General features: G+C 46.5%; 1 protein-coding gene across 2 annotated transcripts; it reads right to left on the bottom strand.

Annotated features, from left to right (window-relative positions):
- Positions 1 to 1,723: 1,723 nt before the first annotated feature.
- LOC143290392 (uncharacterized) lies at positions 1,724 to 11,742 on the bottom strand. Of its 2 annotated transcripts, none has more exons than XM_076599789.1 (5): positions 11,114 to 11,742; positions 8,464 to 10,527; positions 7,504 to 7,556; positions 5,933 to 6,119; positions 1,724 to 4,905 (listed from the first exon to the last, which is right to left on the bottom strand). In XM_076599789.1, the coding sequence occupies exons 1-5, from the start codon at positions 11,423 to 11,425 to the stop codon at positions 4,828 to 4,830; spliced, it is 2,694 nt and encodes an 897-aa protein (XP_076455904.1). In that variant the 5' UTR covers positions 11,426 to 11,742; the 3' UTR covers positions 1,724 to 4,827. The 2 variants fall into 2 exon arrangements, with proteins under 2 accessions (XP_076455904.1, XP_076455905.1); XM_076599790.1 differs by having other exon boundaries at positions 8,473 to 10,527.
- Positions 11,743 to 22,697: the final 10,955 nt, after the last annotated feature.

The following is a 22,697-nucleotide window of genomic DNA, read 5'->3' as shown; positions in this document are numbered from 1 at the left end:
GAGGAAATGACAGAGTGGTTAAGACAGGGGGAGGAAATGACAGTGGTTAAGACAGGGAGGAAATGACAGAGTGGTAAGACAGGGAGGAAATGACAGAGTGGTTAAGACAGGGAGGAAATGACAGAGTGGTTAAGACAGAGAGGAAAGTGACAGAATGGTTAAGACAGGGAGGGGAGGAAATGACAGAGTGGTGAAGACAGGGAGGGGAGGAAATGACAGAGTGGTTAAGACAGGGAGGGGAGGAAATGACAGAGTGGTTAAGACAGGGAGGAAATGACAGTGGTTAAGACAGGGAGGGGAGGAAATGACAGAGTGGTGAAGACAGGGAGGAAATGACAGAGTGGTTAAGACAGGGAGGGGAGGAAATGACAGAGTGGTGAAGACAGGGAGGGGAGGAAATGACAGAGTGGTTAAGACAGGGAGGGGAGGAAATGACAGAGTGGTTAAGACAGGGAGGAAATGACAGAGTGGTTAAGACAGGGAGGAAATGACAGAGTGGTTAAGACAGGGAGGAAATGACAGAGTGGTTAAGACAGAGAGGAAAGTGACAGAATGGTTAAGACAGGGAGGAAATGACAGAGTGGTTAAGACAGGGAGGGGAGGAAATGACAGTGGTTAAGACAGGGAGGAAATGACAGAGTGGTGAAGACAGGGAGGAAATGACAGAGTGGTGAAGACAGGGAGGAAATGACAGAGTGGTGAAGACAGGGAGGAAATGACAGAGTGGTGAAGACAGGGAGGAAATGACAGAGTGGTTAAGACAGGGAGGGGAGGAAATGACAGAGTGGTGAAGACAGGGAGGAAATGACAGAGTGGTGAAGACAGGGAGGGGAGGAAATGACAGAGTGGTGAAGACAGGGAGGAAATGACAGAGTGGTGAAGACAGGGAGGAAATGACAGAGTGGTGAAGACAGGGAGGGGAGGAAATGACAGAGTGGTGAAGACAGGGAGGAAATGACAGAGTGGTGAAGACAGGGAGGGGAGGAAATGACAGAGTGGTGAAGACAGGGAGGGGAGGAAATGACAGAGTGGTGAAGACAGGGAGGGGAGGAAATGACAGAGTGGTTAAGACAGGGAGGAAAGTGACAGAGTGGTGAAGACAGGGAGGGGAGGAAATGACAGAGTGGTGAAGACAGGGAGGAAATGACAGAGTGGTGAAGACAGGGAGGAAATGACAGAGTGGTGAAGACAGGGAGGAAATGACAGAGTGGTGAAGACAGGGAGGAAATGACAGAGTGGTGAAGACAGGGAGGAAAGTGACAGAGTGGTGAAGACAGGGAGGAAATGACAGAGTGGTTAAGACAGGGAGGAAATGACAGAGTGGTGAAGACAGGGAGGAAATGACAGAGTGGTGAAGACAGGGAGGAAATGACAGAGTGGTGAAGACAGGGAGGAAATGACAGAGTGGTGAAGACAGGGAGGAAATGACAGAGTGGTGAAGACAGGGAGGAAATGACAGAGTGGTGAAGACAGGGAGGAAAGTGACAGAGTGGTGAAGACAGGGAGGAAATGACAGAGTGGTGAAGACAGGGAGGGGAGGAAAGTGACAGAGTGGTGAAGACAGGGAGGAAAGTGACAGAGTGGTGAAGACAGGGAGGAAATGACAGAGTGGTGAAGACAGGGAGGAAAGTGACAGAGTGGTGAAGACAGGGAGGAAATGACAGAGTGGTGAAGACAGGGAGGGGAGGAAAGTGACAGAATGGTGAAGACAGGGAGGAAATGACAGAGTGGTGAAGACAGGGAGGAAATGACAGAGTGGTGAAGACAGGGAGGAAATGACAGAGTGGTGAAGACAGGGAGGAAATGACAGAGTGGTTAAGGTGCTTATCTGCCAATACAGTGTCTGTGGGGGTCTAGGAGGGTCTGGGTTCGAAACCCAGACTCGCCCGTTCTCTCAAGTACAGCACACAACATAGGTGTGGTCTTCTGGCAAAATTCTGTAAAAGGACAAAAAAAAGCCACTCTGATAGGTACACAAATGTATATGCATGCACTCAAAGGCTTAACTAAGCATGATGGGTCAAGCTGCTATCAAATAGATGTGGTGCAGCATACACTGATTTGTCCAAACACTGACACCTTCTTGAGAAACTGAAATTGAATAGTTTGAAAACAAAAAGTCAATGACAATACATCCATTACTCTCCTGTTTTCTCTTCATAAAAATACAATTGCTAAAATAAATTCAAAAAGACAACAACAAACAAGTAAATTAAAAGAATGTTTTGTAATGAACTGTATAGACACAGCTTTCTCTGAATTCAAAATCTCTTGTTAACAAATATATGCATCAAATTATGCAAGATATGAAAGTTTTCAAATTTATTTGTTCCCATCAAAGAAAAACCTTTGTAAACTTATACTAACCAAACAAACTGATACAAAAATCTATGTTATAAAATAGACTGTGAAAATGATGGTGATTCAATGAACAAACCCTACCCAATACCAAGAAACTGTACAAGAATATATGGGATGTAATATCCATGAATATGCTCTGAACTGCCACCTACGTTACACCATCATAAATCACAACAATCAAAGTTACAAACTGACTGAACAGAGTAAGACATACCAACAACCAATGGCTAAGTCCCGAAACCAGAGTGTTACATCGCTTAACCTTTATGAGTGCATGTCTACAGGTAAAGACGCGACGCAGTAACATGGCACTTAAGATGTAAATGTTCAAAGTAAATGTTAAAAGAATTGAGATCCAACATACACATACCTTCCACAGTCCCCACATAGTTCCAGGGGAATGGAGAGAGATAACAGGGGTGTTGGGAGTGAGGCTCTCAAGAGAGGAGAATCACAGGAGCAATGAGATACAAAGCACAACCCATGAGGAACAAACTCCATTTGACAGAAGGTGAGGGTGGAGTGAGGGTCTGAAGGGAGACAAACCTGGAGAGGGATCACATCCAGTGAAGAACTCGGTGCCCAATCAGTGCAGGAGGTGGACCAACAACATGCCGTAACAAGTACTATGCACAAAGGCTATACAACATGAACACATCATTTGGCCCAGGTGGGTGGAAACAGCAACAGAGGCCTTGACATCCCCATGAAGGCTCTATGGGAACAAGGGGGAAGTGTGACCACTCTGTCACACCCACAACCTGCAGACTGACTGTAGCTGGACAAGGTGGAGTGTGCCCTCCCTCCACCCCCTTTCCACTCCACCTTCAGTTGTGGTCTGGGTGCTAGTCATTTGGATTAGAAGATAAACCAAGTTCCTGTGTGCAGCATGCACTTTGTGCTTGCTAAAGAACCTACAGCAACAATAATGTTGTCCCTGGAAAAACCCTCACACACACACACACACACACACACACACACACACACACACACACAGGATTGTAAAACAAATTCATTTGCAGACAGAACAAAGAAAAGATTATACATGGTTGGCACCGCACTGTGGCGACATGCTGTCCCCAGTGACAGCAGCCCAAGTTTCACACAGAGAAATCCATTGTGAAAAAAAGCAATACAGTCCATAGTTATGTTCACACGGTCTCCTCTCTCTGAACTATATGCCTGGGGTCACCTAAGAAGGCAGTCATTGCCTTCACTGCAACACTGTCACAACCAACAACATGTTATCACTATGTTAAGAGCACAGAGATGAACTTTCATATCTACTAACTGACAAGAATACTGAAAAATAAAATGGACACAAAAAAAAGATTGAGCCCCAGGAAATATTTACTACAAGTGGCAAACAGGGCAATAAGTGACAAGACAATACAGCAACTGTCTGATGTCAGGCTTATATCATTTTAACACAAACTGTCTAGGTAGGATGTAAGGGAGGACAAAATCAGACTTTTATGCCATATTTCTTTGTCAGGCACTACAGTATAGCCTCTACAACCACACAGGACCCAGAGGAAAACCAACAGACTGCAAAACAAACACTTAACAGTCAATATTTTGTTTCACAATATTTCAGGACATACAGCCATCAGTAGCTAGAGCCATGATCAGAATATATCTATGGAGATCACATACAGATAAATAAATAAACAGTTCTGCATATTTATCATGACAGAAAGCAGTCCAGTTGAACATGTATGAGATTTTTTTTTTAAACAAAAACACAAGCAAACAAGCAAATAAATAAATAAATAAATAAAGGAGTTATAAAACAAATACAAATAAAGCAGCATTGCCCAGCAACAGTGTGTCCTCACCGGGAATGAAAAACAGCTTTTTGATGAGGGGAACAGTTAACGTGTGACAAGACAGTAAGACAGTGCAACAAAGCACGCCTGATGATGAGCACAGCACGGAGAGAAATGACACTGCAGGCAATGACAAGTAAGCAAACTGGAGTGTTGAAAGGACTCCTGCTGACGTGAGGTGGTGCCCATGATACAGTCAGTTCAACTCCACACAAACCTGCCATCAGACTGGAAGCCCACCCACATCAGGGGAGCAGCAGGAGAAGTGAACAGGGCTTTTTTCAGCCTAAAAATCTTTATGCTATTTCTTTCTAAAAACAACAACAATGCATAAACCAAAAAGCCACACAGAGGGGGTGACAGCAGAACAAAACAAGTGACATAAGAGAGAATGATGAAAGTGAGACAGCAACAGAGGGAGAGAGATAGGGGGGTTCTTTCTCTTTCTTTCAATGTAAAAAAAAAAAGGGGGGGAGTGGGGGGGGGGGCAAAGAAAAAAAAGATGTTTTGAGTCCTTCTTTACGCAGGGTGAACTCTGACATGTCTGGATGGACACTGCAGCCCAGCAGACATGGAAAGAAGACCACTGGAGCTCCATGCACATCAAGGACCACAGGTCTCCTGGGACAGGCACACTTCACAACTCTGTGTCCCCCTGTTGAATACCATCACCGTCATTCTCTGTGCCCTGGGTCAGCAGCCCTTCTGTTGTTTCCTGTAGAACACACATCACACACACCACAATGTTCATGTCCACACCACACTGTGTTATATATCACAGTCCTACACTGTTGTTTCCTGTAGAACACACATCACACACACCACAATGTTCATGTCCACACCATACTGTGTTATATATCACAGTCCTACACTGTTGTTTCCTGTAGAACACACATCACACACACCACAATGTTCATGTCCACACCACACTGTGTTATATATCACAGTCCTACACTGTTGTTTCCTGTATAACACACATCATACACACCACAATGTTCATGTCCACACCACACTGTGTTATATATCACAGTCCTACACTGTTGTTTCCTGTATAACACACATCATACACACCACAATGTTCATGTCCACACCACACTGTGTTATATATCACAGTCCTACACTGTTGTTTCCTGTACAACACACATCATACACACCACAATATTCATGTCCACACCACACTGTGTTATATATCACAGTCCTACACTGTTGTTTCCTGTACAACACACATCATACACACCACAATGTTCATGTCCACACCACACTGTGTTATATATCACAGTCCTGCACTGTTGTTTCCTGTAGAACACACATCATACACACCACAATATTCATGTCCACACCACACTGTGTTATATATCACAGTCCTACACTGTTGTCCTGTATAACACACATCATACACACCACAATGTTCATGTCCACACCACACTGTGTTATATATCACAGTCCTACACTGTTGTTTCCTGTACAACACACATCATACACACCACAATGTTCATGTCCACACCACACTGTGTTATATATCACAGTCCTACACTGTTGTCTCCTGTATAACACACATCATACACACCACAATATTCATGTCCACACCACACTGTGTTATATATCACAGTCCTAGACTGTTGTCTTCTGTAGAACACACATCATACACACCTCAATGTTCATGTCCATCATGAGAATCAACCAAAGCACCAGAACTGTGGACCAATCCAATCACACAAACACCAAAAGCAAAAACTGCTCACCTCTCCCGGGGCAGCAGTCCCTCTCTTCTTGTTCCCTTTCTTTTTCTTCTTCTTCCTCCTCCTCTCCCCGTCTTCATGTCCTCCAGGTGTCTGCCCGGTGCCGGCCATGGGCACCCCCTCCATCATCATCACCATCCCCTCCCCCATCCCTTCCATTCCAGGGGGGACCTGCTCTGTGATCGCTCCTCTGTCACATTGTAGACAAGGTGGGGACAACGTCAACATCATGGGAAACATCTGTCACATTGCAGGCAAGATGGGAAAACGTCAACATCATGGGAAACATCTGTCACATTGTAGGCAAAGTGGGGAAAACGTCAACATAATGGGAAACATCTGTCACATTGTAGGAAAAGTGGGGAAAATGTCAACATCATGGGAAACATCTGTCACATTGTAGGAAAAGTGGGGAAAACGTCAACATCATGGGAAACATCTGTCACATTGTAGGAAAAGTCGGGAAAACGTCAACATCATGGGAAACATCTGTCACATTGTAGGAAAAGTGGGGAAAACGTCAACATCATGGCAAACATCTGTCACATTGTAGGAAAAGTCGGGAAAACGTCAACATCATGGGAAACATCTGTCACATTGTAGGAAAAGTGGGGAAAACGTCAACATCATGGGAAACATCTGTCACATTGTAGGCAAAGTGGGGAAAACGTCAACATCATGGGAAACATCTGTCACATTGTAGGCAAAGTGGGGAAAACGTCAACATAATGGGAAACATCTGTCACATTGTAGGAAAAGTGGGGAAAACGTCAACATCATGGGAAACATCTGTCACATTGTAGGAAAAGTCGGGGAAAACGTCAACATCATGGCAAACATCTGTCACATTGTAGGAAAAGTGGGGAAAACGTCAACATCATGGGAAACATCTGTCACATTGTAGGAAAAGTCGGGAAAACGTCAACATCATGGGAAACATCTGTCACATTGTAGGAAAAGTGGGGAAAACGTCAACATCATGGCAAACATCTGTCACATTGTAGGAAAAGTGGGGAAAACGTCAACATCATGGGAAACATCTGTCACATTGTAGGCAAGGTGGGGAAAACGTCAACATCATGGGAAACATCTGTCACATTGTAGGCAAAGTGGGGAAAACGTCAACATCATGGGAAACATCTGTCACATTGTAGGAAAAGTGGGGAAAACGTCAACATCATGGGAAACATCTGTCACATTGTAGGAAAAGTGGGGAAAATGTCAACATCATGGGAAACATCTTTCACAATAACAATCATAATAAAAACTGCGAACATTGCACTGGATCCTTAGCACATTTAGATCCACATTCTTGAATTTGACATGTTAGTTACACAACCCATGGAGTTAATGTCTTTTTGTAATGGTTGTAAATGTTTTACTGTCTGTGTGGGAGAGGGGGAGAAAGGGAGTGGGATGCCTGCATATGTACATATCCCTCTGTGTGTGTGTGTGTGTGTGTGTGTGTGTGTGTGTGTGTGTGTGACAGACAGACAGAGAGACAAGCAGACAGACAGACAGAGACAGAGACAGGGGGAGACAGAGAGAGACACTAAAGTGAACATAAACTTTACCCAGCATGTAAACCTGGTGATGTAAAACTGCTGTTGTTCTGCAGATTCTGGTCCTGCACACACACACACACACACACACACACACACACACACACACATGCATGTACACACACACACACACACACACAAACACACACCAATACAAATGCACACACACACACACACACACACACACACACACACATACCAACACAGACACATGCACGCACACACACACACACATACACACAAACATACCAACACACCCACACACACACACCAAATCACACACACACACACACACACACACACACACACACACACATACCAACACAGACACATGCACGCACACACACACACACATACACACAAACATACCAACACACCCACACACACACACCAAATCACACACACACACACACACACACACACACACACACACACACACACACACCCACAGAGAGCAATCACTACCAATGCTGGTTCTACAGCAAAAAACAGTGTGTTTCTGTTCTTTTGTTTGTTTGCTCTTTGTTTTGTTGGGTTTCCTTCCATCTTCTGACCACATGATGACACACTGCCCCGGAAACGATGAGAGTGAAATGGAATGATCAAGAGTAAAATCTCTTCCAAGGATTAACAGTAACCTCATCTTCCAGCTGAACTTCGCTGGTTACATAAACATGACCCATGACCACCACCAAGAAGACAACAACAAAAAAGAGAAAAACACAACCTAAAAACCATCTATTTTCATGAAAAAGTTGTCCATTGTAGATAGAAAGAAACAGTGAGAGACGGTGAGTGGGAGTGGTGTCAATAAACATGACATGTAGATGAAGAGAGACAGACAGAGGGAGAGAAGAGCCCCACACCAGCACAGGGTGAAGTGAAGTGACTGTTAGATCCCAATGCAGTCAGGTGAGGATGCAGTGAAATGGAGATGATGCCACCTGTGCTCCCTGCCCCTGCTCACCACACCTGCACTACCTGAGGATCGAACTGTGGGCTGTGGGCAGTCATGGGGTCCCCTGGTCCCTCCTGGGCTTCCACACCACCTGGTCCTGCCATCTGTGTGCTCAATTCTGCCTGCTGGAGCACTGCCGGGTCTCCTTGTGGGGCAGGCTGGTACAGGCCTGAGTTGGGGTCAAACATGCCAGAATTTGGGTCATAAATGCCCAAGTTGGGGTGAAACTGGCCAGAGTTGCCCAAGCTGGGATCGAAGGTGGCTGTGGTGGGGTCTTGTTGGTGATGCAGACCAGCCTGAGGATGCTGCATGCCAGACATTGGGGAGAATGCCGAGCTGACAGCAAGGTCCCCAGACTGAGGATCCTGCCCGCTGGATGCTGTCAGCTCCTGAGCTGTGGCTTCAGACCCAGACTTCCTCCCCTTCCCTTTCTTCTTCTTCTTGCCAGAGCCTGCCAAGGGCAGAGTGGAGTCTGGCTGATCCAACGTGGATGTCTCCCCTCGTGTCTGAGGGTGGGTGTGTCCCTCTGCTTGCAGCTGACCAGCCTGCTCCTCCAGGGATGAAGACTGTTGGGGGAATGGTTCCAGTGGCTTAACTTGAGGGTCACCTCGCTCCACCCCTTCCTTCTCTTTCTGCCTCTCCAGGCTTTCTGTCTGATGCTCCACTCCCAAGTGTTCCTGCTGAGCATGTTTCAGCTCCAAACCATTATATTTTGGTATATGTGGACTTGGACTTTCTTGGTGTTGTAGCTTTTGCTCTTGATCCTGCCTTTCTGACGCCTGTCTTTGTTCCAAAGGTAGCTGATCTGCCTGCTGAAGAAGGTGTTGGTGGATCTGTGTCTGAGGTTCTTCCCTTGGCTGGGGCTGCCTCTCCACTTCTCTTCTCTGCTCTTGACGCTTCTGCTGTGACGCTTGGCCCGCATTATCATCATCATCATCATCATCATCATCACTGTCCTCATCCTCACCTACACCACCCTGACCAGAGTGTTGCTGGGCAGATGGTGGTGGTGGTGGTGGTGGAGAATCCCCCAGGTACTGTTGGTACTGTTCCTGTGAAATGTGGCCCACCTGCAGGGCGGCTTGCAGTTGTTGCTGATACTGCTCTGCAGTGATGTGGCCCTGGTGTTTGAGGGCAGCCAGGTGTTGGTGGTACAGGTGTGCTGGGACCTGACCGGTACGCAGCAAGGTGTCCAGCTGGTGCAGGTACAGCAGGGGGGACAACTGCCCACTCTGCAGGAGGCCTGACAACTGCTGCAGAAACTGGGGGGTGCTCAGCAGTCCGCTGTGCAGCATGGCTTCCATCTGCTGCACCTGTCCACTGGGCTGCTGCTGCATCTGCAGCTGGTACTGCTCCGCAGTGATGTGCCCCTGCTGCAGCAACAGCTGCAGTCTCTGCTGCACGGCAGCCGGGCTTGTCTGCTGCTGCCCCTGCTGAAGGTTCTGCTGTGTCACCATCAGCTGCTGCTGGTACTGCTCCTGGCTTATCTGCCCTTGCTGCAACATCATCTGCAGCTGCTGCTGATACTGCTGTAGTTGTTGCTGCTGCTGTTGTTGTAACTGTTGTTGTTGTTGAAGATGTGGTGGTGGTGCTTGCTGTGTCAGTGAGGGGGTGTGAGAGGCCTGCAGCAGTGCTGCAACACGCTGCTGGTAGTCGTGCTGGGTGATGATGCCGTTGTGCAGCATGGTCACCAGCTGCTGCTGCTGCAGGTATACCTGCTGCTGGCGGCTCATGTCACTGCCAATGCCCGCCTGGCTGCTGGACTCTCCCGGCCCCACCCTCCCTCCCTTCTTCTTTTTCTTCTTCCTGCCCGGCCCTGTCTGGGCCTGCTCCTCAGTGGACCTGTAGGAGGGAGGGCTGCCCCAGTCCTGCCCATGCTCTGCACGCCACACTTCTCGACTCAGTGGATTCCACGGGTCGCTAGGGGGGGACTGGGTGGGACTGGCGCTGCTTGCCATCCACATAGAAGGGTCTGGAAGCCTCTGTGCATTCTGTGGTTGGCTTGTACTGTCATCATCATCAGAATCATCACTGTCATCACTGCTGTCTTGCTGGCCAGCTGGTGCCACCTGACCTCTCTGTGGATGCAAGACAAGGTCCCTTCAACATACCTGTTACATCAGCACATTACCACTGACATCACCCCACAGGCCAGACTGAGCTGAGTGTCAGTGTGGGCACAGCACAGTCTGCAGGATGAGTCACTGTCTGTGTGAACTTTGACATCATGCAAAATGTGGAGGACGTCAGACTGACAATCAGTAAGACGGATGTGATGCTTTTCATTTTTTTATGGCTGTCTTTCCTTTCATTCTCTTTCTTTCATTTGTACAGAAATAAGTAAATATTGTGTATCCACATCTTTCACATTGTTATGACAATTTGTAAGAGTCAAAAAGAGATTTTTTTAAAATCAAAAACCAGATGCCGCAACACAAGCCTGAAGGGCTCACTGTACGATGCAGAATATGAAATACTAGTGTTAAAAAAAAGGTACATGTCCAGAGTGCAGTTATGTGCCAGGACTGGGGCCGTTTACTGGTTCATGACCAATCTGAACTTCACTCACACACCAGCACAAACACACATACAAAATACACACGCACACACAACAGTCTCATACACACACATGCATGCATCAAACCCAAAAAGACAACTACTGACCTGTGCATTGTTCCGATTTGCTCTTTTCTTCTTTTTCTTGATGCGACGGTGTTTCTCCTTGGCGTAGCAGATGACCAACGCCAAGAGGAGAATGAAGATGATGGAGCCGATGACCCCTATGACACTGTACAGGATTTTCTTCTGCTTGTCTGAGAGACTGGTCACACCGCCACCACCACCATCATCATTAACATCATCATCAGTATCATCCAACAACTCAGTATCATCCAACAACTCCATCATCATTAATATCATCATCACTATTAGCATCATATTACTGTTTTCATTATCACCAACACTAATAATTGTCATTATCTCACATTTTCAATATGTATAAATTCTTCTTTTTTTTCCAGTACCACTTGAAGAGCCATTTGGGCATCACACTGAAGAACTGTTCACCAGCTTCATCCAGGTGTTATAAATACAGTAGTTTTATCACTTAAGCATCCTCATCACATTCACAATAAGCATGACAATCACAGAAGACATGAAACGCAGTCACACAAAGCACTTTCTCCCCATCACATAAATGCACTGTCACCACCACTGTCATTATCTCATCACATCACTGTCACCACCACTGTCATTATCTCATCACTGTCGCTGTCATCACCACTGTCATTATCTCATCACTGTCGCTGTCATCACCACTGTCATTATCTCATCACATCACTGTCACCACCACTGTCATTATCTCATCACTGTCGCTGTCACCACCACTGTCATTATCTCATCACATCACTGTCACCACCACTGTCATTATCTCATCACTGTCGCTGTCATCACCACTGTCATTATCTCATCACATCACTGTCACCACCACTGTCATTATCTCATCACTGTCGCTGTCATCACCATCTTGTCATCATTCTTACCACTACAACTCAAGTAATAGAAAACAATTAATGCTGAACAATAATTTCTCCTATTTGATCATTTAATTCACACACAATCAATCATCATCATCATTTTTAAGAAAACAAAAATAATTCCTCAAGTGCTGCTTCACATTTTCTTCTGCTTGTTCACTTAGCTGTCAGACACATTGCCATGATCATCACCATTATCATCTCTTTGGTTCTTCTGTCACCAAAATCAACAGGCAGGTAACAGAGGACACTCCCCTGATATGGATGTTCATTACTTTAATCAACACAACCATCACTCCAACAGATCATTCACTCTGCTCATTTCACTATCCTTTACATATGCATGAGTGCTGTCAATGCTCATTTCACTATCCTTTACATATGCATGAGTGCTGTCAATGCTCATTTCACTATACTTTACATATGCATGAGTGCTGTCAATGCTCATTTCACTATCCTTTACATATGCATGAGTGCTGTCAATGCTCATTTCACTATCCTTTACATATGCATGAGTGCTGTCAATGCTCATTTCACTATACTTTACATATGTATGAGTGCTGTCAATGCTCATTTCACTATACTTTACATATGCATGAGTGCTGTCAATGCTCATTTCACTATACTTTACATATGCATGAGTGCTGTCAATGCTCATTTCACTATCCTTTACATATGCATGAGTGCTGTCAATGCTCATTTCACTATCCTTTACATATGCATGAGTGCTGTCAATGCTCATTTCACTATACTTTACATATGTATGAGTGCTGTCAATGCTCATTTCACTATCCTTTACATATGCATGAGTGCTGTCAATGCTCATTTCACCATACTTTACATATGTATGAGTGCTGTCAATGCTCATTTCACGATACTTTACATATGCATGAGTGCTGTCAATGCTCATTTCACTATACTCTTACACATGAGTGAGTGCTTTTTGCGCACGCTGCATGCATGCGTGCATGTTCATGCATGCAAAAGAGACACAGAGAAACAGCAATGGAAAACAACCAGGCACACAACACAAATCCAAAAGAGAGCAACATAAAACATACAGACAGACAGATGGTTCTGGAATCCACTGTCACTGCACTCAACAGCCAAAGCATCCCTGTCTCTCCATCCCCATCCCCTCCCTGGATGCGTTTCAGATAAAACTCAATAACACCAATTTACACCAGACACCCACCATCATGTCGCTGCTCACAGAATACGAATCCTGTAATCAAGAGACAGGCCAATTCATGCAGCGCTCTCAACTGCCCTGCAAATTTCCATGCGCACACTTGCAGCCAGATAACATGTGATATGCTCCTCCCTTCACGTGATCAATTCAGTGAGAACAGGGGATGAGTGGAGGACAGGGAGAAAGGAGGAGGGAAGGGCCCCCCTCTTCTCCTCCCTCCCCCCTCGCCCCACCCCTCCTCTCCCCCACACCCTCAACCCATCAAAGACGCAGAGACAGACAGACAAAGACAAAGAGAAAAATGATAATACATTCAAAAATGGATATAATAGGATTGCCCCTCAGGGACAAAGACAGACAGAGAGACAGAATACAGGCTATGGATAGTTCACTGTATACAGGCCACAGCCCCTCAAGCTGAGGAGACAGAAACAGACCTCTAAGAAACAGTGACTAACGGTTAGCAACAGAGAAAAAAAAAGATAGTGAAGGGTAGATGGGTGACATACAAAAACCAAAATATACATGCACACACTGAGACCCAGGTGAAAGAAGAAGCAGACAGACGGTTGGATAAACTGAGGTAGTGTTCAAATGGAAAGACACAGGCAACATTATTGAAAGACAAACACAGAGGAAAACAGAGACAGACACAGGCCAACAAACACACAGACAGCTAGAGGCAGACATAGACACCAAAAGAAATTATCACCAGTATTATATCCATGGTGAAGTGGTTAGCAGGGAGAACGGGGTTCAAATCACATCAAACATATACGAGGGTCATTCAATAAATAAGGTGAATTTTTCGGTATAAGGACTTCTAATACAGATAGAAGCTTACTTTTTTCTTTTTTTTTCAACATAGTCTCCCAGCACTGTCACACACTTTTCCCATCTGTGCACAAGCTTCCGTATTCCCTCAGCATAAAAATCTTTGGACTGATGTCTCAGCCAGTCGCTCACAACACTTTTGACTTCATCATCACTTTCAAACTTCGTGCCTCTCGTGAACGCTTTCAAGGGACCAAACAGGTGAAAGTCTGAAGGGGCAAGGTCTGGGCTGTAAGGGGGATGAGGGAGCAGTTCCCAGCCCAGCTCGTTGATGGTCTGCACCGTTCGGTCTGCTGTATGAGGCCTTGCATCTTTGGCACCCACCGGCAGCTGACCTTCGAGTAGCCAAGGTCATCATGGACAATTTTGTGTGCTGTCCCAACAGATAAGCTCAAAGTCCTTGCAATGTCATCCACTGTCACCCTTCTGTCAGACTGAATGAGGTCACTGACTAATTCGATCACCTCAGGAGACCTCATTTCTGTAGGCCTTCCAGGCCTGTCTTCATCCTCAACACTGCTCCGTCCTTCTTTAAACAATTTAGCCCACTTGTAGACATTTTTTCGGCTGAAGCATGTGGCACCATACACAGTTGACATTCTCCTATGAATTTCAACTGGTTTGCACCCTTCAGCAACCAAAAACTTGATAACTGACCGCTGTTCAATCCTGGAGCATGCTTCTTGGTCGGCCATCTTTGTTAATCGCCAAAACTCTCAAAGTTTTTTTTAATCTGCAAAACAAATTAAATCCATGTGAAAAAGAAGTAAAACAAAAAAAAAAACCCCAAAAAAAGTCAGCTTCTATCTGTATTAGAAGTCCTTATACCGAAATATTCACCTTATTTATTGAATGACCCTCGTATCATTCTGGGATTTCTTTCTCAGCCAGCTGTTACTCCAAGCTGAGTGTATTATGCACTGAAATGGGCAGACAGGGTCCACACTGGTGGATGATTGTCACCCACTTCATGGGTGTGTTTTGGAGTACTGTCATAGCATTATGATTGTCACCCACTTCATCGGTGTGTTTCTGAGTACTGTCATAGCATTACGATTGTCACCCACTTCATGGGTGTGTTTTGGAGTGCTGTCATAGCATTATGATTGTCACCCACTTCATGGGTGTGTTTCTGAGTACTGTCATAGCATTATGATTGTCACCTACTTCATGGTGTGTTTCTGAGTACTGTCATAGCATTATGATTGTCACCCACTTCATGGGTGTGTTTTGGAGTACTGTCATAGCATTATGATTGTCACCCACTTCATGGGTGGGTTTCTGAGTACTGTCATAGCATTAAGTTTCCTCATCAACACTGCAGATGACCGTATTTGTCAAGCCTGGATGGCACTGGGGAAGATTAAAAAGGAAGCACACTGTCCTGCCCTGTCAAGTCTCGCAGTCTCAAACGTAAAGTATACAGCTCTCTGATCAATACTTGAGGACAGCGCTAAAGGAAATGGTTCTTTATTTCTAAACTGATCTCCAAAGCAGCGTCAGCAGCAGCATTTCTACCCACCATTGTGAAATACAGTAAAACTGTCCTGAATTCTGTGACCTTCCATGTCCAGTTCTCATGATGTCCTGTAATTTCAACACCACATCCATGTTCTCCACTGATTTTATGTCCTTTCACAAAGAGTGATATACACAAGATATATATATATATATATATATATAGAGAGAGAGAGAGAGAGAGAGAGAGAGAGAGAGAGAGAGATAAAACACAAAATAAATCCTAGACCTTCTGGCACCACTCCATAAAAATAATTCCACAGGGGGGGGATTCTCAAAAGAGAACAGCAAAAAATGCTAAATAAACCCCAAAGAAAAGAACTGTCCTCCATTTTTCGACTCTTTATCGAACTGGATAGTTTGCTGTCTTTTGGGTCCAAATGTCTCAGAACTGAATCCTCTTTTTCAAAATACTGTTGAAATCTTTTCTTTCATCCCAACCTTTGACATGATTCCTGGGTTTCCCTGTCAGTATATTTCCCTTCATTGCAACATGTCTTCCTTTTCTACATGCTCAATGGGAAAGATTTTGAGGTAATTCAAATTTCTATCTATTGGGTGTTTTGATATATATATATGTGTGTGTGTCAGGTCAGGTCAGGTCATTAGATCTGCTACTGGTAACCTGTAATCCAGTACAACCTGTTCAGGGTCGGGTTGCCGGCGACTAAACCGGCACTCCCACCGCTCCCTTCCGGGACTGGTGAGGCGGGTGGCTAGACACCCTTATGGAGATCCATTAAAGGGCGTTGGCTCAGGAGAGCCACCGACGGCCATCTAGCTCCACTGTGCTGTGTGCATGCCACACGCAGTTGGCCCCCGGGGTGTGTCTACCCATGCATGCGAAGTCTGGATCCGGCAGAATCTGCGGAAGAAACCTATCGGCTCAACGGAGAGGAAGGCGGTTACAGCAATGCACTGTGGAGTGCAGAGAGCAAGATGAGACACCGAAAGGATATCTTGGTCATCCACTGCATCCGTGCTCATCCTCCAGTCGTCTTGACTTAGTCTTGCCACTGGAAATTGGTGGACCCGGACGAGAGAGTGAGGTTGACGTTGCGCAACTCCTCTTAACTTTAAACAAACTCATCGCGCAAGTCATCAGTCATCCAAAATGACCTTTCATCCTTCATCATTTCATCACCCCCAAGTCCTGTGGCGACAGGCGAGCGACAAAACGACAGGTGTGGGTACACTGGCAGTCACAGTCGCAGACCTGCACGCAGGTGGCTCAGGCCATAGGGTCGTTCTTCGTCGACAGGAGCAGCGATGGAGCTCGGCAGCCGTCTGAGCGTCTGAGCAGCCCTCTTTAGGAATGCACTGCTCACCTCCCTGGCATGAGGAAGGGGCTAGAAAAGGTGCCCTAAAAATTGCCTGCTCCATATCACCCTGGCCAGCATACCGCGGCTGGCGGGGACCCTACATCAGCGGTCGAAACAAGAAGAAAGAAAAGAAAAAAACAAGGATCGTTCCTCTCACCATTGGTGCTTGGAACATAAGGACTCTCCTGGACAGAGATAACGCGGACAGACCCCAAAGGAGAACGGCACTAGTTGCATCCGAACTCGCCAGATACAACATTGACATTGCAGCCTTGAGTGAGACTCGGCTTGCAGGTGAAGGCGAGCTCTGTGAACGGGGATCTGGTTACACCTTCTTCTGGAGTGGACGAGGAAGCGAAGAGCGACATGAGGCTGGCGTTGGTTTTGCAGTAAAAACAGCACTTGTCAGCAAGCTAGCTGGAATCCCAAAGGGAGTCAACGATAGGCTTATGACCATGAAACTCCCACTGGCATCTGGCCAGAAGCACCTCACCATTGTCAGTGCCTACGCCCCAACCATGACCAACCCGGATGAAGTGAAGGCGAAGTTCTACGAGGACCTTCACTCTGTCATTGCTGCTATCCCTAAAGCAGACAAGCTCATCATTCTTGGGGACTTCAATGCTAGAGTTGGCTCTGACTACATCTCCTGGGATGGAGTGATTGGAAAGCACGGTGTGGGCCACTGCAACTCAAATGGATTGCTTTTGCTTCAGACCTGTGCAGAGCACGAACTGCTGATAACCAACACAGTTTTCTGCCTCCCTACCCGTAACAGGACGTCATGGATGCACCCTCGCTCAAAGCATTGGCATCTCATCGATTATGTCATTGTCAGGAAAAGGGATAGGCAAGATGTACGTGTAACAAAGACCATGTGCGGCGCCGAGTGTTGGACAGACCATCGCCTTGTAGTCTCGAAGCTGAATATTCGAATCCAGCCCAAGAGACGCCCCCAAGGCCAGAAGGCTCCAAAACGACTGAACATCGCTAAGTTGAAGAACATCACCATCAAACAGTCCTTTGTGGAGCTGCTGGAAGATCGTCTGGAATCCGCCTCTCTGGACAACCAGAATGTGGACTGGAGGACCCTGCGTGAGCTGATCTATAGTACAGCTTCAGAGACCCTGGGACCCATGTCCAGAAAGCACAAAGACTGGTTTGATGAAAACTGTGATGAAATCAAGCAGCTTCTGGATGAGAAACGCTGTCTGCATCAAGCCTACCTGAGCAACCCAAAGTCCACATCAAAAAAGGATGTGTACGATGCCATCCGCAGGACTGTTCAGCAAAAGTTACGCCAGGTGCAAGATAAGTGGCTGAGTGACAAAGCTGATGAGATCCAGGGATATGCTGACAGGCACGATATGAAGAGGTTCTTCTTCTTCTTCTGCGTTCGATGTTTTGGCTGCGTCAGACGGTCACCCCCGTCGCCACGATGTAGCCCACGGTCTTCTCCAGGTCGTGGCGGTCTCCCCAAAGCTGCGCCTGTAGCTCCGTGCCCCCTGGCCAGGTTTGACGCCGTAGAGCTTCATGGGTTGGGCAGTGTTGGAGGATGTGTTCAGGGGTCTGGGGTCCAGTGTCACATGGACACTCATCAGTGTGGGCGATCTTCATACGGTGAAGGTGACTCAGTAGTCGGCAGTGGCCGGTTCTCAGTCTGAAGAGGACAGTCTGCTGGTGTCTCTGGAGCTGGTGGATTGGATCGACACCACTGTTTGCACCCAGCCTTCTCATCCACTGGTTCTGGTAACGGTTGTGGATGATGGTCCTGGCCTCTCTGTAGGTCACGGGGTGGCTGAACTGCTTCATTTTGCTGCCTGCCTTGGAGAGAGCATCGGCCTTTTCGTTCCCCATGACCCCACAGTGAGAAGGAACCCACTGAACAGTGACAGTCGACCGTTTTGAAAGGTCATGAAGGGCTGCTTTGATGTTTGTCAGCTGCTGTTCGTTTCTGGTTGACTGGAGTCCCTGCAGGAGAGATCTGCAGTCAGTGAAGAAGGCTATCTTTGGTGGTGGGTTGACTGACGTCCTGAGGCCTTGTGCAGCATGGAGTAGTGCTGCTGTCTCCGCTCTGTAGTTCGAGGAGATTCTTCCTGTGGGGAAGGCTCCAGGGGTCAGTCTTCCATCTGTGTGCCTGATGAAGATGCCTGCTCCTCCATTCTTCACCGCTCCCTCCGAGGATCCATCTGTGAAGACGTGCGTCCATTCGCTGGGGTTGTACTGAGTCTCAATCATCTCCAATGTCAGAGCTTTCAGCAGGGGAGGGGCTTGGCAGTCCTTTTGGTCGATGCCAGGGACTTTTGTGATGATTGAGACTCCTTCCAGTTGGTCGGCCGGTTCCTCGAAGTCGGGGAGTGTTTCCATCTCGGCAGGGGACGAGGGCAGCAGGTCTTCATGTTGGCGGTGCAGGGCCTTGGAGAGGTGGTTGAAGCTGGTCCGCTTCAGTCTGTTCTTTGTTGGGTGCTTCAGTTTTTCGTGCATTGGGTGAGTTGGCATGCGCAGGAGCTTCTCGCTGTGGATGAAGACTTTTTCCTCTCGTCTATCTTTGAGTGGGTGGAGGCCTGTGTGTTTCTCCATCGCCTGAACTGGAGTCGTCTTTATCCCGCCAGTGATCAGCCGTAGCCCTGCGTTCTGAACTTTGCTCAGGCGGCTTGTGTTGGTTGCTGATGCCGTGGCCCAGGCAGTGCTGCCATACTCCAGGGTTGGCCTGACAGTTCCAGTGTACACCCTCTGCAGTATGCTGCTGTTGGCACCCCAAGAGGTCCCGGCGAGTTTTTTCAGGATGGCCAGTTTTCTGGTTGCTCGTCTCTCGATGTCCTTGAGATGGGGGTTCCATGTCAAGAAGAGGTTCTATGATGCCTTAAAAGAAGTCTACGGCCCCACATCCTCAGGATCATCCCCCCTCCTCAGTGCAGATGGGAATACCTTGATCACCGAGAAGGAGAAAATTCTCGAACGCTGGGCTGAGCACTTCAACAGTGTCTTAAATCGCCCTTCCTCCATAAATGATGAAGCCATAGACCGTCTCCCACAAGTCCCCATCAACGAAGCACTGGACGATCCGCCAACACCTCTTGAGACCCAGAAAGCAATTCGTCTGCTATCCAGTGGCAAAGCACCTGGCTCAGACTCCATACCAGCAGAGGTCTACAAGGATGGAGGCACTGTGCTGACTGAGAAGCTCCATCAGCTGTACTCACTCATGTGGAAAGAAGAGACGATCCCCCAGGATTTCAAAGATGCATCTATCATTCACTTGTATAAACGAAAGGGGAACCGGCAAGCCTGTGATAACCATCGGGGCATTTCCTTGCTGTCCATCGCAGGCAAGATACTTGCCAGGATCCTACTAAACCGCCTCACAGCACACCTTGACCAAGGTCATTTGCCTGAGAGCCAATGTGGATTCCGGAAAGAGCGCGGAACCACCGACATGGTGTTTGCTGCAAGGCAGCTGCAAGAGAAATGTCAGGAGCAAAATGCTGATCTGTTCTCCACCTATGTCGACCTCACTAAGGCCTTCGATACCGTGAGTAGAGAGGGACTGTGGAAGATCATGGCCAAGTACGGATGCCCTCGGAAATTTATTTCCTTGGTCAGCCAATTCCATGAAGGCATGCAGGCTCAAGTCCAGGACAAAGGCGAAACATCTGCTCCTTTTGCTGTCACAAATGGTGTCAAGCAAGGCTGCGTCCTGGCTCCAACGCTGTTCAGCCTCATGTTCTCTGCAATGCTTACTGATGCCTTCAGAGATGGCGATGTTGGAATTGGCCTAAAGTACCGAACAGATGGTAAGTTGTTTAACCTCAGAAGGCTTCAAGCAAAAACGAAGGTCATGACAGACATCATCAGAGACTTTTTGTTTGCTGATGATTGTGCCCTCAACGCTGGATCTGAAGATGACATGCAACTCAGCGTTGACAAGTTTGCCACTGCCAGCAGGAACTTCGGCCTTACCATCAGCACGAGGAAAACTGAAGTTCTCCATCAGCCAGCCCCAGGGAAACCCTACGTTCAGCCCAACATCACAGTCAACGGTCAGAGACTCAGTGCGGTGGAGCGGTTCACATACCTTGGCAGCACACTGTCACGAAATGCGACCATCGACGATGAAGTGAACGTCAGGATTGCAAGAGCAAGCGCAACTTTTGGTAGACTCAGTGCAAATGTCTGGAACAGAAGAGGCATTAGTCTTGAGACCAAGCTAAAGGTCTACAGAGCAGTAGTTCTCCCCACACTACTGTACGCCTGCGAAACTTGGACAGTGTACCAACGACATGCCAAGAAGCTGAACCACTTCCACACAACATGCCTCAGGAAGCTACTGAACATCAAGTGGCAAGACAAGACCCCTGACACAGAGGTGCTCGCAAAAGCCACCCTTCCCAGCATCTTCACCATCCTGATGCAGTCCCAGCTTCGCTGGGCTGGACACGTGGCGCGCATGCCAGACCATCGGCTGCCCAAAAGGCTCTTCTATGGCGAGCTGCAACAAGGGAAGAGATCACACGGAGGTCAGAAGAAGCGCTTCAGAGATACTCTGAAAGTCTCTCTGAAAGCGTTTGATATCAACCCTGACTCCTGGGAGGAATCTGCAGTGGACCGTGACAAATGGCGTGCTGCTGTGCACAAAGGCGCCAGGTTGTGCGAGGCCAACAGGACTGCTGCAGCTGTTCAGAAGAGGCAGGCCAGAAAGTCACGGGCAAACAAGCTCCCTGACAATGGTATGCCTGTCTTTGTCTGCCCCAACTGTCAGCGAACATTTCGTGCGCAGATTGGACTATTCAGCCATCTGCGCATTCACAGATAGATTCATGAGCATCCTCCCCACCAACCCACCACCACCCTCCCCCCATCCCCCAGCTGGATGACAACGATGGTCATCATCGATCTCGATGGACACACACACACATGTGTGTGTGTGTGTGTGTGTGTGTGTGTGTGTGTGTGTATGTGTGTGTGTGATCTATATTTTTTCATTTTTGTATTTACCATTATTGTGATTATTATATTTATTATGTATTTCTATTTTCCTTTTTTTATCATTCTATTATTTTTGTTTAATCATTTATCAATTTATCTTCTTTTTTAGTTTAAAAAAATCTATTATAATATATATATAGATATAGATATATATAGATATATATATAGATATATATATATATAGATAGATAGATAGATAGATAGATATATTCATAACTATTGCTAGATTTAGACAGACATATTACTTCACAATGTTGACAACTCTTCTGAAGTAACATTGCTACTGATGTCAAACATAGGCGATGAAGCCCTATGGGTGAAAATCTGAGAGTAAAAAAATACAGAATACTGAATACTTTATTATCTCAACAAGAGACATTCATATTTGGTGTAAAACTGAAAAACAATACGAGAAAATCACAGTCATTCAACATGTATATAGATAAACCATATTCAGATGTCAACATTGGGCAAAGCATCCATACAATCAATAATCACAGTAGACAACAACATTAGAGCCCTCAAAGGGTAATTTAGCGCAATTATACATACACTATCACAGCTATACACAAGCAATAATAATCACAGTTAAAGGATAGGCATAATAGTGTACTAAAACTTGACATGGACATATAATAACAGTAGTATGCAATTCTTTGAGTTAAACAGGAGGACAATTCTGTTCTTTGGGGGATATATATATATATATATATATATATATATATATATATATATATATATATATCTTAAATGCAAAGCCAGACTGTGAGCTAGAAGGAGACCACCACCACGTCCCTCCCACAACAGTCCCTTATGAATCTGCCAACACCAAAGACTTTTGACAGGACTCGCCCCAGCAT

This window comes from Babylonia areolata, chromosome 15, assembly GCF_041734735.1.
Source record: "Babylonia areolata isolate BAREFJ2019XMU chromosome 15, ASM4173473v1, whole genome shotgun sequence".
Taxonomy (NCBI): domain Eukaryota; kingdom Metazoa; phylum Mollusca; class Gastropoda; order Neogastropoda; family Buccinidae; genus Babylonia; species Babylonia areolata.
This window is presented reverse-complemented; position numbering and strand designations above follow the sequence as displayed.

Excerpts from the sequence above, each read along its gene's own strand:
- LOC143290392 (XM_076599789.1), bottom strand. The coding sequence starts at position 11,425 with ATGACAATTATTAGTGTTGGTGATAATGAAAACAGTAATATGATGCTA. Across the intron at positions 7,557-8,463 it reads TCGATCCTCAGGTAGTGCAG|GACCAGAATCTGCAGAACAA; the intron begins GTGTGGTGAGCA and ends GTGTGTGTGCAG. Across the intron at positions 6,120-7,503 it reads TCACCAGGTTTACATGCTGG|AGGAGCGATCACAGAGCAGG; the intron begins GTAAAGTTTATG and ends ACAATGTGACAG.